Genomic DNA, 16,291 nt, shown 5'->3' with positions numbered 1-16,291 from the left:
GGGGGGGGGGGTGACTTGACTACCCTTGACGCTTTGAGGATTTGCCGGATGGCCAACCATCCGAAGGGGCAAGAAGGGGATCATGAGAATCATGAGAATCATGGCAATCATGGCAATCATCATCGACAGATACCATGGCTTGTTGTTGGATCGCCGTCTGGGAAGAACGGGTGTAGAGTATATATACCTAGGCAGAGAATGATCTTCGTGCAGGTAGTGATCACCTTATGATTAGTTGTATGATCGTATTTCTGGTAGATCATCCATATTTCCCTCCTTTTTTTCTCTTCTCTTCTCTTCGCTGTGCGATGCCCTAGTGGCAGTCTTATTTGTTCCATTCTTTAATTAACTATCAGTTTATTACAGTCCTTTGATAGGCTTTCTTATCCGTTCATTCTTGCTTCTGGAAAGCCAACCCGTTCAATCATGTATTTCACGTATGCTTGTACCGCCCTTCTGGGTCTATCATCACTCGTTGCCTCAGGTACTTGAACCTCGATTCCATATGTGGAGGCTATCCGGTACTGACAACCCACCCCTAGTTCCCACAGACAGGTCTCTCACACCGGCATCGAGACGGGGGTTGAAGTGGAAGCCTAAGCGGGCTCCACTTACTATCCAGCAGATCGTGCAAGAGACCAACATCATCATCGTCCAAGACAACCAAGCAGAGCTAGATGCACTGCAGAGACTGGCCGAGCAACAGTTTGCTCAGCTCGTGCAGGCAGAGGTCGCTCTCATCACCCAGCTGGAAGCGGTTAAGAATAACATCCGAGTCAACCATTTCAAGGCCCGTTTCTCACAAGTGGTAAGTCGATATCACCGTACCAAACTACGATAGACTTGGAGATAGAACTAACCATTACACCTACCTACCCATAGAACGTCGTGATCGTCACAGTCTCGACTCTAGTCGACAGCCGCGCGGGGCAGGACAAGGGGAACAGATACATGGTGAACCAGCTCCTCGTCGACAACGGCAAGCCCGACAACCAAGTCATGGTCATGGTCTCCGACGCGCAAACAATGACGATCGGGGCCTCGCAAACCGTAGACCTCGCCGGCGTCGCCGGCGCAACCGCCGTCGTGTCCCAGGCCACCGGAGCCCCCGCCGCCATCGTCGACGCGGACCCGGCCGCGCCCTACGGCAAAGCCAACAGCAACGAGAGCCTGATCCTGCCGATCGGCGCCCAGGCGCCGGCCATCGACCTCGTGTTCGCGGACCCGGCGGCCATCATCCTGCCGAACCAGGACAATCTGTTTGTCGAGAGCACGGGATCGTTCCTCCAGGACTGCGGGTTTTACCAGTCTAATAACAATGCGTTTTTGAACATCCAGCTGGGGTCTTTTGCTTCGTTCCAGGAGGTGGTGGCGCCGGAGGTGTCGATTGTGAAGCAGAAGCAGAAGCAGGATCAGGAGGAGGTTAATGTGGCTGTGTAGGGGAAGGGAAGGGTGAGGAGAGTTGTGAGTGATGAATGAATGAGAGAGAAATACATATATTTAGATACCCCATACTGATTATGTAGTATTATAACTATAGGTACTTAAATAATAGGACCTAGGTTTAAGTTCAAGTTGTAGTTTAGTTGCAACATGGATCCATCATGGATATGTATTCATCTAGTACCCCTGTAGATCTACATATACCCTAGGAATATTGAAGCAGGGGAGATACTACATATGTACACTGTAATTGCGTTAATACCAAAAAGTTAGAACAGTACGTACATGTAGTACGGGGAGTGGGGTACAGCTGGTTACCCTTTTCGGCCAACCTCGGCCGATTGGGAGCTTGACCATTGAAAGTCCTCACCGACCTTACCTTAGGTAGCCTATCCTATCAACTAAAGAACATCAATTTTTGCTTCTTCTCTGGTTATAACTTACATTAATACTAATATATACTCTCTAACCTCCTACATATAACCATATATACACTTTATACCTACCTAACTACTTTATTCACCCGCCATAAATGCCCAACGAACCGTCACCTCAAATATCCATCACATCTGGAGTCGATCAGTTCGAGATTAGGAAACACGTTGAAGAGAAAGAGAGGGGACCTTTCTATACATCTTATACATCTTTACCGTACCAGAGAGTCAACACATAGGTACTACATTACTACACAGTAAGGTAGTCAGTCAGACAATATGGTACTCTGCAATTTACACATAGTCTCCCTTAAGCACGGCATCTCGCACCGTTCATTCCTCGGCAAGCTCCGACGGAATGGCGTTAACCCCGTCATTCAGGCGCGGGTCGTGCGGTGGATGATCCTGCCTTCGCAGATGTCTTCGGGGCATCTCTTAGGCAGGAACATCAGCTGGGACCTCCTTCTGATCCTCGAGGGCAAGACCTCTTTCCCACAGGAGACCCATCCGGACATCGAGGCCGTCTGGAGCGCCATGTGCGTTGTCTCGGACAAATCGCTGTCGGGCTACGCAGCTACCAACACGGAGCTCATGCACCCACCACTCGGAACGGTGATCCCACCGGAGCTCCACGCCGACGAGCCGTCCATGCCGTCGTCCTCGTCCTCGTCGTCTTTTTCGTCGTCGAGCCCGCCCCAAAACCTCGAAGTGAGCCTCGAGCTGAGCGGCTGGATCGCCTCGCTGCCCCGCCCCTTACGCGAGCACCCTATCTCCATGCTAAACCTGCTCGCCTTCCGCCCGGGAAAGAAGGACCAGTACAAGCAGTACCACAAGGCGTTCGCGTCCGAGGTCGGCGCCCGACACGGCGGACGCGTCAAGCTTGTCGGGAGGGTCACGGGCGGACAAGCCCAAGGGGACGGGTGGGACGAGATCTCCTTCGTGCACTACCCTTCCATCCAACATTTCGCTGCCATGACTTCCAGCAGAAACTACCAAAAGGTCAACCACGAATACCGCCTCGGCGCGCTCAAGGACACGTTCACTCTGTGCGTGGTCGAGGTGGACGATAACGGGGATCTTATCAATCCCGGCCCCGTCAAGGAGAAGCTATAATGGACGAACAGAGGAGGGTTTGGACTACAACGAATAAACATTAAACAACATCAAAAATCAAACACACACACACAATATAGGGTTTCACGAAAAGGATACCTAATGAATGAGCATCGATCGATATTTGCATGAGCATTAATGCGGTGGGGATGAGAGAGAGTCGTCCGTTAGGAAGAAAGTCGACATTATTTACAAACGATAACCACGACCATAACAACAACAACAACTACAACTACAACGAAGAGGACGAAGACGAAGATAAAGATGACAGCGGATGGGGTTGAAATGACTGGATACCTAGGTATGTTGTATGTGGGTGGGTAGGTTAGGCATGATCTCTTGTTTATTTTAGACTCTAGAGCATATCATATCACACCCATATCATGCATCTTTTTGTTTTCCTACGATACCTACTACCTACTATCTACCTACATATTGCCTAGTACCTAATATCAAGAATTTAAAAATAAACAAAATTGAGAAAAAATATTAAGAAGAATGTATTTAGCTAGAACATGTACCTAGATATTCTCGTGTGCCTACCTACCTTAGATAGAATTACATGGGTAGAAAGATTAGCATGAGAGAGAGAAGGGACTGCTACATAATAGCTAATGCCTCATCAACCGCAACTCACATAACAAAGATAAATGACAATTACAATAGCATACACTATTACTATGTAGTGTATAACCTACTAAAACTACCGAAGCAATATTACACATAGAAAGATCGGCTCGCTCGGCTATAGCTACTACGTTTACCAACCTTTGTGCTAGGTAGTGTAGGTAGTTACATAGTAGTGTATTCTAGACGGTGCGATGTTCGCTCAAAGTTTGCCACCGACCGACGGTAGCCACCGAGACATTTACACCCATCCCTAGGTAGGCAAGGGCTGTACATCAATAGCCATGTATGTAGATATTATTATGTACATCACCTACTCGCCATGTATACGAGCTGCAACTAACTATTACCTACTAGGACAACTACACTAGAGACCTTGGGGTAAATGCTGGGGGGGTTATATAACAAAGGAGCACCTATTATCTATAGGCATGGACTTGCTGCCTCACAAGAACAAGATTCTAGACCCCCCCCACCATCATCAGCGGAACAGTGCTAACTTGCTCTAGCGGCTACAGAACAGAGACAAGGAGTAAAACTGTGGTTGGCTTTTCTTCTCGATCAAGTACATACATGCTAGTAGTATTACCTACCTTTACCTAGTACAGAGAGGAGGTGGAGATGACGTCGTGGGGTCACGCATACAATATGTGCAAGACGAAAACCTGGCCAACCGGCGACCCCGCGGGAACATTGAGAACCCATTTCAACTTACTTACTTACATATTAGCATGTACCTACTTTCAATGCCTTAGTAGTACTAATCGTTACACTAGGTAAGGTAGGTAGACAAATGCATACATAGGTAGTATAGAAACAGAGCCAATTGTGATGTGATAAAATGGTGGGTGCCACCACCATCGAACCATTCAAGAACCGCTTCTGTGATATTCATGTTATCGAGCTTCCGTTTATCCACATGGACCTTTACTTACTTACCTAACCTTAGTCTATTCCGAAGTCCTACTTATACATACCCAGATTAATATCTTCTTACCTTAGAGTCAAGTCGGCCCCCATTAGCCCTACCTATACATACTTAATTATAGCTCCAACGAAACTAGGCTTCTATACATCAAATACAACATAACATAAACTCTAAGAGGACCGATCCATTTCTATACGTATCATAATGGCATTAGGGAGATGGACGTTTCCCACGAGTAGGAAGCAGTCTACCGCGAGCTCTAGCGGGAACCGCACGAACGGTGCCTCGACACCCAGTGACTTCGAAACACAAGATTCTAGCAAATCGCAGTTCCGCCTGCTACGAAGTCTGACCGGAGGCTTCAAATCACCCAAGGCAAAAAAGACAGCCGAGCAGCAGCGGGATGAGTGTTACCATTTGAACAAGCCATTTACCCCGCAAAACCTAGAGCACCAGAAGATCTTGGGCGCTTTCGAGTGGAATTTCGGGAGAAGGAGGAAGTCGAGCCACGGTGGTCGGAGTAGCATGAGTGGCATTAGCCCGAGCACTTCGAGGAATGCCAGTGTAGACCGCAATCACACAGCTCTTTCTTCTAGTCCAACAGAGACACATCATCGGTTCAGTCACCACAAGCCACCCCGAGATAACAAACGTGGATCATCGGGCTGAGATGGGATGAATATTTAGGGGATTTTAATGGCAGGAATCGCATAAATCTAAGTAATCGAAGCAAGCTGACGAGGACGACGACAGAACGAATGTAATATGATGGGCTCGGATTCGAACGACATTTTGACGAGATAAGTCAATGGGAGTAGGGCGTACTGGACAGCGGAAGTGAAAATCACTACGCATTTTGGTTGCAACTTGTGTATAAATATTCGGGTATAATATTGGTACTTCTGGTATCTATCAAAGATTGTGTGAAGGCCTCAGAATTTTCAGTGTGTGATAACTCATAGGAGAATATCCTCATAGACTGTGTAAGATTGTTCCTCATAGGCCGCATGTGATATCCGACCCGTTTCTCCGCCTATGTATGTAGTGGTTGAGAGTGCTAATGCTGAAAAGAATCCATGTCGAAGAAGCACTCCTCAACACTAACGGGAAACAGTGCTTACCGTGAAGATATCCAGGACATAAGCCTAACCACGCTGAACCCTCAGTAAGGCCTGACTGGTCTTGATAATGTTGACTTCATATCTTAGGAGACAGTTCGCAGACGAGTTGAATTATCCATTGCGACCATTCCATGGCCTGCAGTCAGTGACCGGCTGCAAAACGGCCATATAGAACAGTCATGTTACATAGGCAAGGGGACATTTTCATCGCTGCATGTTTCCATGTCTGCGACTCAAAGGTGTAAAAAAGAATGTTACAAGAAGAAACTTTCAAAAAGTTTGGCGCATTCAAAATTTCTTTCATTTCTGAGGGTGGATCGTATAGATGGTCCGTGCACTATTACTAACCTACCTTAGGTAAGCTTCGGAGGCTAGGAATTTCCGATCACACAGTTGGATTTTCCGGGTGCACAAATCAATGGCCCCTCTTTTAATAATTTAGTAATTTTTTTCCAACCGTACCCTAATTAAGCGAGCCTACCAGAAAAGTCAACTGCTTCAATCTTTCAACTTCTCTCAAACTCGCGATACAACATTCTGATACTCTGAACGACACCAAGGCAACACCAACACAAAACAGTTGCCCATCATGTCGCTCGTCTCAGGAGAGAAGACGAACTTCCAGTTCGTAAGTAAATCCCCATTGATATTCATCCATCTTATTTAATTTGCTGTTGTCGCATCACCATCCCGCTTCCCAATCAAAAACTATGTTGATCCTCAGTTCAACTTTCATATCGATATTCAATATCAGTATTTGGAACTGCCTTGTCTAACTAGAACCACAACAGATCTTGCGTCTCCTCAACACGAACGTCGATGGCAAGGAGAAGGTTATGTACGCCATGACCCGAATTAAGGGTGTTGGACGACGATACTCCAACTTGGTCTGCAAGAAGGCCGACGTTGATCTAAACAAACGGTATGGATTTAGATTATATCCAGCGATATGATACGAGTGGAAGACTAATACAATACCAATACAGTGCCGGTGAACTTACCTCGGAAGAACTCGAGCGAATCGTCACCATTCTCCAGAACCCTACCGCCTACAAGATCCCTGCCTGGTTCCTCAACAGACAGCGTGATATCACCGATGGCAAGAGCTCCCAGGTCTTGGCCAACGGTGTCGACTCCAAGCTCCGTGAAGATCTTGAGCGCCTGAAGAAGATCCGTGCCCACCGTGGTCTCCGACACTACTGGGGTCTCCGTGTCCGCGGTCAACACACCAAGACGACCGGTCGTCGTGGCCGGACTGTCGGTGTCTCCAAGAAGAAGGGTGGTTAAACAAATCGGTGGAAAAGGGCATGGTTTCATTGGTTCAGATCATTCATTGCGGATGGAAAGGCGTGATGGCTGGACTGAAATTACTGCATTGACGTTATTACTCATATGCTTCGCGAATTTGGGGGCTTTTCTCATCGGTTACGACAAAGTCATGGGTGTACTCTGAGAAGATAAATCGAGACATCAGTGGCCAACACTCCAAACTGCTTCTGAGTGAACATGGTCCAATTATACCCACGGATGCATAAGTGATATTTTGTCATTGTAGTTTCTCTTAAGCCTAATCCGTGCTATGTTTCCCTCTATGCCACTGAAATCCCTATGCCAGTATATATAATGCCACCAAACCGTCGTGCTTTGTCATTAATATCATAATCTATAATACGCATGCTCTCTAGGAAGGATGTTTTTAATCTTCATGCATGACTGCCATGTCGAGAACCTCTACTCGCCCTTGGCCTTTCGTTTCGTTGCCCACAAAATCGGATAGGCCCTTGAAAGCACCTGGCTCAACGAACCCTACAACCTCCCACTCTGACCCGACAACATCTTGGGTATCTACCTGTTCGATGAAATTCAAGATCTTGTCCTTGACCGTTCCAGGGGCTTTCTGCTCTCCTCCTTCCACATCCCCACCTTTCGCTGCTGCCTTCACTGCCTGCTTCAGAACGTTCGTGGAACAAGTTATCCTGAGGCGCATCCGTGCCCGCGTGACGGGGATGGGCTGGTGGGCGATCAGCGCCTTCATTGCTTCAAGGGCCTGACTTTTTGCGCTTTTTGTTGTTACCACGCCTGTCCAGAGGTGGTCTTTCGTCCGCGGCTTCGCCTCCGCGTCGTCGCCCGTCGCCGGCGTCCCGGTGCCGCTGCCCGTCTCGGCGCCGCCCTTCTTATTGTTGTCGCCGTTGCCTTGCTGCTGCTGCTGCTGATGCGCCTGCGAGCTCAGCATGTCGAGCGCCTTGTCGATCATGCCGGTCGTGTAGACGCGCTTCGTGCGCGGGTCCACCAGCTTGCTCGCCACGATGCTGATGACCTCGGCGTGCACGCGGTCCAGCTGCGCCGCGCGCTCCTTCTCCCCCACCTGCAGCTCCCCCTTGTTCAGTATCTCGAGGATGATCTCCTGCACCGGCTTGTCCTTGCCGAAGGCCTTGGCGAGGTCGGCGGAGGGGGCGGTTTGGCCCTTGGAGACGTTGAGGAAGACGTTGGGGATCTGGAGGACCTCGTCGAGGTCGGTCTCGATGCCGGATCGCCATTCGAGGACTTTGTTCTTGTAGCAGGCGATCTCGAAGCGCTTTTTGCCCTTTTTGAGCCGCACGAGGGAGACGTTGGTTAGCCGGATTTGGTTGGACTGGGAGTTTGTTGGTTAATAGGTATTCTATATTTCAGCGCAATATATATATATATATATATATACATATATACATATAGATAGATGCATAGATGTATAGGTAGATATATGAGTTCCTTCTCTTGCAAGCTATCGCAAAGATTGCGGGGAGGCAGATGGATACTACAGTACGTAGGTATGGAGGGGTTCTGTCTGTCTACATACTGCGAGATATTAGCATCCGGCAAGACATAGGGGTCTGGTGTGGTGTATAACACTTGTCCAACATACCAGGTTGATTTATTTGTCTCGACATTTTTTGATCCTACTTTTTTTTAAAGTTTGGGATGTTGTTGTTATTTCGTTTTCGCTGAATGCGAAAATCTGATGTCGCAAAGTTGACTAACACTAAGAATTATGTTTATGTATCTATTGGGTATAGTACTATGTAAGGTTCTACATAACTAGTAGGTTCCACAATTATTCATAAAAGGGTGGTTTCCCCAAAACATAAAAATAAGGTTCGGCGTGGAGAAAAGGAACATGGGACTCAGCAATGGGCGCGTGAAAGCATGTGCAATCATTGATGGAATATGCCGACATTGGAAGTCCCAACTTTACTTACCGACAAATGCATTTCTGGGGCTAGCTAGTACACATACGAGAGAGACGCAGGTACAGCTCAGGGGGACCAAGGATTTTATCCCTTTGATTCTTATCCTCTTTTGAAGTTTTGACTCAGTTCCTATTGCACAGTTTACATCACAAGATACCTTAGTAGCATTGACGTGAATCAACTACTAGTTACTACATGCATATCACTATATGCATACTTACATATGTACCTACTTCAGCACTTAGCAGATACCTAATTGAGTAAATGACTTGCTTCTTATAGTTTAGTCTGTACTATCAGTACACTAAAGTGTGACTTTGCCTGGGGAATTATGAACCGATGACGCTTATCATAAAAAGACCCCCTCCATCTATCACTCGACACGCAGCGCATAAGGCACAGCTGGCGTAATCGGGTCCTGCATTAAGCAAGGCGAGCAGGTCACTTGCTAACAATAGTGGAGCTACCCCCTACATCCATCATATGGGAAGCTACCCTGGTTTGCGATAAGGGGCTACCACCTCAAGGCACCAAGCACGCTAACGGTTGGCTAGACAGTGGCCAGTCGGGTATTGTTCCCTTCCCGTTTCATCGCTCATCCATATCTTATGGAGAGCTCCCCCAACCTTCTCCTTCTCTATTTGTATCATCGTCAACATTCCATCCATTCTTCAACTTCTTATCCAATCCTTCTTTCATCCAACCAACCAATCCATCAATACTATCACCATCATCATCACCATCATCACAGTCATCGTCAATACCCATAGTCTTTGCAATCATGAGAGTAGCAAGCTCGGCCTTGCTGCTCGGCGCCTCTACGGCTGCCCTTGCGCATGACCAGCAAAAGGTACTGGGTGGTGCCGGTGATGCCCTCAAGAAGCCCATGGAGCACCTGAGCAGTGTTTTCGGAGAGATGCCTGCTGCTGCTAAGGGTCTCTGGGAAGAAATGAGCCTTCTGGTTCCTGGTTTCTACGAAAAGGCCTCCAACATGATCTCCTATCCCAAGGCTCATTCACGCCGACCAGATAGCGAATGGGACCATGTGGTCAAGGGCGCTGATATCCAAAACATGTGGGTCGAGACAGACGGTGTCAAACACCGAAAGGTTGGCGGCTCTCTTGAGGCCTACAACTTGCGAGCCAAGTCGGTCGACCCGTCCGAACTCGGTGTAGACAAGGTCAAGCAATTTAGTGGATACCTTGACGATGAGGCGGATGACAAGCATCTCTTCTACTGTAAGTTTATATATACTGCATACCTAATTTCCGTCATATAATCTGCTAATTGTCATACCCAGGGTTCTTCGAATCCCGAAACAACCCCAAGACCGACCCCGTAGTATTATGGCTCAACGGCGGCCCCGGTTGCTCTTCCATGATGGGACTCTTCATGGAGCTGGGACCTTCCAGCGTCAAGAAGGACGGTACCCTCAAGTACAATGATTACTCGTGGAACAGCAATGCTTCCGTCATTTTCATCGACCAGCCCGTCAACACCGGCTACTCTTACAGCAGCAACCCCGTCTACAACACTGTCGCCGCCAGCAAGGACATCTACGCTCTTTTGACCCTGTTCTTCCACAACTTCCCAGAATATAGTGAGCAGCCGTTCCACATTGCTGGAGAATCTTACGCCGGCCACTACATCCCCGTCTTTGCGTCCGAGATTTTGTCTCATAAGAACCGCAACATCAACCTGCAAAGCATTGCCATTGGCAACGGTTTGACCGACCCCTTCACCCAATATGCTGAGTACCGCCCCATGGCCTGTGGCGAGGGTGGCTACAAGGCAGTGCTAGACGAGAGCGAATGCCAATCTATGGACAACTCTCTTCCCCGTTGCCAGTCCCTTATCTCGGGCTGCTACGACTCGGAGAGTGTCTGGTCTTGTGTCCCCAGTGCCATCTACTGCAACAATGCTATGATTGGCCCCTTCCAGCGCACCGGATACAACGTATACGACATCCGCGAGAAGTGCAAGGACCAGGAAAACCTCTGCTACACCGAGACCGCTTGGATTAGTCAGTACTTGAACCAGGAGAAGGTCATCAAGGCCGTCGGTGCTGAGGTACACAACTACGAGAGCTGCAACACGGATATCAACAGGAACTTCTTGTTCCAGGGTGACTGGTCCAAGCCGTTCCACCGTCTTGTGCCCGACCTCATCAAGCAGATCCCCGTCCTGATCTATGCTGGTGATGCCGACTACATCTGCAACTGGCTTGGCAACAAGGCTTGGTCTGAGGCTCTAGAGTGGTCTGGCAAGAAGGGATTCAACGCCGCCAAGATGGAGAACCTCGAGACCGCCACCGACAAGTACGGTGAGGTAAAGAGCAGCGGCAACTTCACGTTTGCCCGCATTTACCAGGCCGGCCACATGGTTCCGTTCAACCAGCCCGAGGGCTCTTTGAACCTATTCAACCGCTGGCTCGGAGGTGAATGGTATGCCTAAAGAATGAAAGGTTGAAGCCATCCTGTGCGATTAGTTTGTCGTTTGTAACATGAGCCATTGTGATTAGGTTATTGCGGGTAGAAGAATTCTTAGACCGATGCCCTTTCAGGGTTAGTAATGGGAGGCTCTCAAATTGTAGCAATTAGGATCTAAGACACATATTTATCAAGCACGAAATAGCAATATAAATTTGCAAATATGAGTAAATTTACAGAGATCTACCTAGACCATAAAACCAACAAGATATCAGCAGGCCACTGTGGTAAAAACAAACGTGGTCGCAGATATTAATTGTTACAACAGATTAATTACGAGAGAGCCTCGACGCTATATCGCCTAGGAGGTCCCGTACTCAAAGATCGTTGTATGGAAAAGAGTTTCAGTCTTGTCTCGTACGCTCGGGCACAGAAAGGCGACGAGGGTATCCGGCTCTAGATCAGACATAGGGGAAATGGGTTGGGTCTGATCGAGCTTTGGCTAGAGACGAGGTGTGTTGGATTTGTTCGCGAGGTTGATTCGCGAGGGCTATTTGGTGTTGGGGGGGGGGGGGGGGGGGGGTTCACCTTTTGAAGCTGTTGTCTGTCCTCTTACCTTTGAGGTTGGTTAACTACTTACTTGTGAATAGGTACCTTCTAGTCAAATACTCATCACTGTCGTTATGTATGTGCTGCATTTGCTTATGGAGGTAAAAAAAGATTTGGCCCCTTTTTTCTTATGTTTCTTTTTTTTTTCGCTTTTTTTTTCTGGCATCCGTAGGTAGTAGATGTCCTATCTCTTTGATAGATGATGTTGCTTTTAAGAAGAAAAGTGAGGGAGAGAGGATAGGCCGACCGGATCGGAGGAAGAGAAAATTTTTTTTTTCTTCTGTTTGTTTGTTTGACAAACGAGAATCCTACCTAACCGTCCAGGTTCAAGTGCTGTGGGCCTGGGACCTGAACTTGGCGCATGGGATGGGGGTTCGTCACCGCCACTGTCGCAGCCACGGGGGTTTTGGTTTAGTGATTTTAAGGGGGGATTTTTTGGTGGTATTTTTGGGCATATTAGTTAACCTTAGTACTATGTACATCGGATCGGGTAGCCAGCCACATGCACATGCATGTGTGCACATATGGACAAACACGGAGAACATAGTAAGTCTACATGTGTACCAGCATGCTGCTTATGTATTATACTTACAAGCCATGGTATTCATGTTCATCATGATTAATCTTATCATAAGGCTGAGCCCTTCTGAAGTTGATAGGGATTAGCTGCATTGCAGAGCACCTATTTAGACGAGCACTCGTATACCTAGCGGCGTCAACTCATCTCGGTTTTTTTTTTTTCATCTGTTGGCACAAGTTGTTTCTCTCTTCGACAGAGACGTATATTCCGAAATGTGACCCCTTACTCCTTCCCTAGTATATCTCTAGGAAAGCGAGACTATGAATGACATCTGTAGGGGCGGTTCTTAACCACCTACATGCCTAGTAACTACCTGGTTGAACTTATATAGAATTGTAGCTTCCTCACAGAATCCAAAATGGACCAGACCAAGCAGGGTCACGGGGTGCTTCTCGACCTGCCCAACTCCTTACATGGAGGTCTTCCAAACTGTTGACATGCTCATCACTCACGTACGCTCGTATAGCATACGGATAGCCACTTTATCAGTCAAACACCATCATCATGGCACGGTTCCAGACCTCCATCCTCACTGCAGTCACCGTCGGCGCTGCATTCGTGATCCTCCTGATAAGGGGATACTATGAACATATAACTGGTATTATACTCAAGCCCCCAGGAAGCTTGAAAGAAGAGGAAAAGAGCAAATAGGGTTACATCTCCTCCGTCAAGCCAGCGTATGTTCTAACATTTCTTGTTCGCTGAGCAGATGATCCCCACCGCTGCCACGCTCTCATGTACGACGATACGCGGTCGCCCAACTGGGAAGGCTCGAAGCAGCAGAAATGGGAGCCGCGAGGGTGCCGTATGGTGAAGTACTCCGCGGACGATCTCCACGATTGCCTGGGCGGCCGGAAACTGGTGTTCGCCGGAGACTCGACTATCCGGCAGCTCTTCTGTGCTGCGGCGAGGCGGCTCGATCCTGCTCACGCGGAGAACGTGAGCTGGAGCAAGCATGGCACTGAGGAGTCTGGAGGGGAAAAGAAGCATCGCGATCTTACGTTCGAGGCGAGGGGCGTCAAGGTGGAGTTTATCTGGGACCCTTGGCTGAACTCGACTGCTTTGCACAATGTGCTGAGGACTCTTCGCGTTCTCCCTACGTCTGGAGACGAGAAGGCCGTTGCGTTGGTGGGGGAGGACAAACCACCTGCTGCTGCGCTCGTTGTCGTGGGGGCTGCGGGTCTCTGGGCCGCTCGATACGGCGGGGACAGCTATCTAGACCTCTTTGAGCGCGGGATCAACCGCATCACGCCGTACCTGTCGACTAACTTGGACGAGTTCATATCATCATCCTCCTCCTCCTCGTCATCCTCATGGCTAACCCCCAACGCAAAAGGAACTAACAATTTTCACGCAAGCCAAGTCCTCCTCGCCCCCATCCAAGTGCCCCTATACGAGAACCTATCACCCAACCGATCTCGGACGATTACGCACCAGCGGATCCAGGCGATGAACAGCTACCTCTCGCATCTCCCCTCGAACCCGTCGTCGCACGTCCCCTGGACATTCAACCGGCTCGTGGCTGACCCCTCCTCCCCCAGAGACGAGAACTTCATGAAAGACGGCCTGCACGTTTCCGACGCAGTAGCGGCCCGCAAGCTCGACCTCGCCCTCAACGTGCGCTGCAACTCCGAGCTCAGCGCCCGCTCGCGCTCCTTCAGGGGCACGTGCTGCGTCCAGAAGACGCCGCGCGTCTCGGCCAAGCTGCTGGGCGTGGGCGGGCTCGGTCTCGGGCTCGTCGAGCTCGTCAAGCATGGGTATGTTCACCCCGTGCTGTGGCGGCACAGCAAGATGTGCGCCGCTGCGGTGGTCTTCGTGCACGCGCTCCTCTGGTGCTGGTTCTGCGACGGGACGACCGCGGTCGGCAAGGAGGAGCGCCGTTATCGGCCCAGCGAGTTTCTTGGGGCGTGTCTGCTGTGGCTTGGGGCTACGCTGTGGGTGCGGCGTAACAATAACAATGATAGCAGCAGCAACAGCAACAGCAACAGAAGCAATAGCGACGAAGGGATAGAACTAGACGAGCTGCCGTCGGCAAAAAAAGACGCCGAAAAAGCTGATGGCGATAAGCGAGGCCCGACGCTCGGCGGCCACCGCGGCCCGGGCTACTACTACCTATCCCGCGAGCACTCGGACGAGATGAAAGGCTGGATGCAGGGCTTTATCTTGCTGTACCACTACCACCACGCCTCGCAGACGCTGTGGGTGTACAAGCTCGCCCGGCTCTTCATCTCGACGTACTTTTTCCTGTCGGGGTACGGACACACGCTGTACTTCCTCCGGACGCGCGACTTCTCGGCGCGGCGCTTCGCCGTTGTGTTTTTCCGCCTGAACGTGCTGAGCGCGCTGCTGCCCTACGTCCTGGGCACGCAGTACACGGCTTACTACTTCGCGCCGGTTGTATCGTTCTGGTACGTGGTCCAGTTTCTGACGCTGCGCTGCTTCGGCTGCTTCAACCGCCACTTCCGCTGGGTTGTGCTGAAGGTTGCTGCCGCGGCGTGCTTCACCGACTGGCTCATCTACCACCCGGGGATCCTGGAGTGGTTCTCCTGGGCCTGCGACGTCGGGTTTCGCACGACTTTCGATGCTGCAGAGATGCGGTTCCGGCTGGGGCTGGACCGGTACATCGTCTACATCGGCATCCTCGTCGCCGCCCTCGTCCACCGCGCCTCCTACTCCCCCTTCCCTAGCCGCTCTCCTCCTTTCCCCCGCTTCCTCCCCTCCACCAAGCTCCCCACCACCACCACCACCCTCTGCATCGCCAGCATCGCCATCTTCCTGTACCTCACGCAGACCACCCTCCCCTCCAAGCCCCAGTACACCGCCCTCCACCCCTACATCTCCTGGCTCCCCATCCTCGCCTTCACCGTCCTCCGCAGCAGCAGCAGCAGCACCATCACCATCGCACTCGCCACACCGATCCCCCACTTCCGCTTCCGCTTCCGCCTCCCGGTTCTCAGACAGACTCACGCCTCGGTCCTCGCCCAGGCGCTCGGCCGCGTGTCCCTCGAGACGTACGTTCTGCAGTACCATGCCTGGCTGGGCGGGGACGCTACTGCGCGGCTCACGCTGGGTTTGGGACGGGGGGTAGGAGGTGAGTGGTGGTGGGGCGCGCTGGAGGTGGTGCTGTTCTCGGTGGTGTTTTTCGGGATGGCGGTTCTGGTGCACGAGGCGACGGAGGTGCTGGCGAGGGGGTGGATCACGCCGCGAAGGTTGTGGGGGTTGGGGATGGGGTTGTGGTTGGTGAATATTGTGGTTACTTGGTAGGTTGGTTCTGTTGGTTGATTAAGTGGTCGGTCAACTCCAGGGCTGGGATCTTGGTTTGGTTATAGTGAGTGTTAGGTTAGGGGGTTTTGTTTGAGTTGGGTTGTTTAGAGTTAAGGGGGGATAGGGGAAGGTATCTTTAGGGTACAAGGTACCTATGGATAGGTATTCAGGGGTAATGGGATAGAAATAGCTAACCTTGTATAGGTACCTAGGTCAGGCAGCGAAGTTAGCGAGAGCGAGTGTTTCCTGGTTTATACTACATACTTACTGCAGAAGATTCCTACTAAGGTTACGTATGTACCTAGGTTAGTAGGCAGGCAGTGTCAATACACACTCATGTTTGAAAAAATTTTTCTCTTACTTGAAGGCTCTGACCTATGTAGCTAGATACCTACCTAGTACTTAGGTACCTAAGTAGGTAACTATTTACCCCTTTCAGTGATTAGAGGTAGAAGATGCGACCTCCTATATACCTGGGTTATAGTACGTCACAACACAGTCGGGTTTCAAGTAGCG

The 16,291-nt window shown here is 50.0% G+C and overlaps 7 protein-coding genes across 7 annotated transcripts; 6 read left to right on the top strand and 1 right to left on the bottom strand.

Annotated features, from left to right (window-relative positions):
• Window positions 1-4: 4 nt before the first annotated feature.
• Window positions 5-1,440, top strand: GGS25DRAFT_528810 (uncharacterized protein; the record flags this gene model as incomplete). The annotated part of the gene is made up of 3 exons (XM_049265225.1): window positions 5-484; window positions 543-808; window positions 883-1,440. Exons 1-3 carry the CDS (start codon window positions 427-429, stop codon window positions 1,438-1,440), a joined length of 882 nt encoding a protein of 293 aa, XP_049119678.1. The 5' UTR covers window positions 5-426.
• Window positions 1,441-1,812: 372 nt separating this feature from the next.
• Window positions 1,813-3,723, top strand: GGS25DRAFT_473832 (uncharacterized protein). Its single transcript, XM_049259570.1, has one exon. It carries the CDS (start codon window positions 2,157-2,159, stop codon window positions 2,988-2,990), a length of 834 nt encoding a protein of 277 aa, XP_049119677.1. The 5' UTR covers window positions 1,813-2,156; the 3' UTR covers window positions 2,991-3,723.
• A 903-nt stretch (window positions 3,724-4,626) lies between these two features.
• On the top strand, window positions 4,627-5,770 carry GGS25DRAFT_106456 (uncharacterized protein). The gene has a single exon (XM_049256009.1). The coding sequence runs from the start codon at window positions 4,750-4,752 to the stop codon at window positions 5,212-5,214; it is 465 nt and encodes a 154-aa protein (XP_049119676.1). The 5' UTR covers window positions 4,627-4,749; the 3' UTR covers window positions 5,215-5,770.
• A 71-nt stretch (window positions 5,771-5,841) lies between these two features.
• Window positions 5,842-7,158, top strand: GGS25DRAFT_106336 (ribosomal protein S13). The gene is made up of 4 exons (XM_049256008.1): window positions 5,842-6,023; window positions 6,151-6,294; window positions 6,458-6,588; window positions 6,653-7,158. Exons 2-4 carry the CDS (start codon window positions 6,256-6,258, stop codon window positions 6,951-6,953), a joined length of 471 nt encoding a protein of 156 aa, XP_049119675.1. The 5' UTR covers window positions 5,842-6,023; window positions 6,151-6,255; the 3' UTR covers window positions 6,954-7,158.
• Window positions 7,159-7,362: 204 nt separating this feature from the next.
• On the bottom strand, window positions 7,363-8,914 carry GGS25DRAFT_517806 (SBDS protein C-terminal domain-containing protein; the record flags this gene model as incomplete). Its single annotated transcript, XM_049263440.1, has 2 exons — window positions 7,363-8,298; window positions 8,903-8,914. The coding sequence occupies 2 exons, from the start codon at window positions 8,912-8,914 to the stop codon at window positions 7,363-7,365; spliced, it is 948 nt and encodes a 315-aa protein (XP_049119674.1).
• Window positions 8,915-9,294: 380 nt separating this feature from the next.
• On the top strand, window positions 9,295-11,568 carry GGS25DRAFT_473827 (Alpha/Beta hydrolase protein). The gene is made up of 2 exons (XM_049259569.1): window positions 9,295-10,131; window positions 10,194-11,568. Exons 1-2 carry the CDS (start codon window positions 9,675-9,677, stop codon window positions 11,345-11,347), a joined length of 1,611 nt encoding a protein of 536 aa, XP_049119673.1. The 5' UTR covers window positions 9,295-9,674; the 3' UTR covers window positions 11,348-11,568.
• A 1,197-nt stretch (window positions 11,569-12,765) lies between these two features.
• Window positions 12,766-16,137, top strand: GGS25DRAFT_106225 (10 TM acyl transferase domain found in Cas1p-domain-containing protein). Its single transcript, XM_049256007.1, has 4 exons — window positions 12,766-12,784; window positions 12,851-13,109; window positions 13,221-15,923; window positions 15,980-16,137. Exons 2-3 carry the CDS (start codon window positions 13,016-13,018, stop codon window positions 15,773-15,775), a joined length of 2,649 nt encoding a protein of 882 aa, XP_049119672.1. The 5' UTR covers window positions 12,766-12,784; window positions 12,851-13,015; the 3' UTR covers window positions 15,776-15,923; window positions 15,980-16,137.
• Window positions 16,138-16,291: the final 154 nt, after the last annotated feature.

Source organism: Hypoxylon fragiforme (assembly GCF_022984875.1).
Source record: "Hypoxylon fragiforme strain CBS 206.31 chromosome Unknown GGS25scaffold_2, whole genome shotgun sequence".
In the NCBI taxonomy this organism is placed as follows: domain Eukaryota; kingdom Fungi; phylum Ascomycota; class Sordariomycetes; order Xylariales; family Hypoxylaceae; genus Hypoxylon; species Hypoxylon fragiforme.
This window is presented reverse-complemented; position numbering and strand designations above follow the sequence as displayed.

Bases quoted from the DNA above. Each gene is read 5' to 3' on its own strand.
- GGS25DRAFT_106456 (XM_049256009.1), top strand. From the start codon at position 4,750: ATGGCATTAGGGAGATGGACGTTTCCCACGAGTAGGAAGCAGTCTACC.
- GGS25DRAFT_473832 (XM_049259570.1), top strand. From the start codon at position 2,157: ATGGTACTCTGCAATTTACACATAGTCTCCCTTAAGCACGGCATCTCG.
- GGS25DRAFT_106336 (XM_049256008.1), top strand. From the start codon at position 6,256: ATGTCGCTCGTCTCAGGAGAGAAGACGAACTTCCAGTTC. The intron at 6,295-6,457 runs GTAAGTAAATCC...GAACCACAACAG, and splicing joins AGAAGACGAACTTCCAGTTC to ATCTTGCGTCTCCTCAACAC. The intron at 6,589-6,652 runs GTATGGATTTAG...ATACCAATACAG, and splicing joins GACGTTGATCTAAACAAACG to TGCCGGTGAACTTACCTCGG.
- GGS25DRAFT_106225 (XM_049256007.1), top strand. From the start codon at position 13,016: ATGGCACGGTTCCAGACCTCCATCCTCACTGCAGTCACCGTCGGCGCT. The intron at 13,110-13,220 runs GTATTATACTCA...TTCGCTGAGCAG, and splicing joins ATACTATGAACATATAACTG to ATGATCCCCACCGCTGCCAC.
- GGS25DRAFT_473827 (XM_049259569.1), top strand. From the start codon at position 9,675: ATGAGAGTAGCAAGCTCGGCCTTGCTGCTCGGCGCCTCTACGGCTGCC. The intron at 10,132-10,193 runs GTAAGTTTATAT...TGTCATACCCAG, and splicing joins TGACAAGCATCTCTTCTACT to GGTTCTTCGAATCCCGAAAC.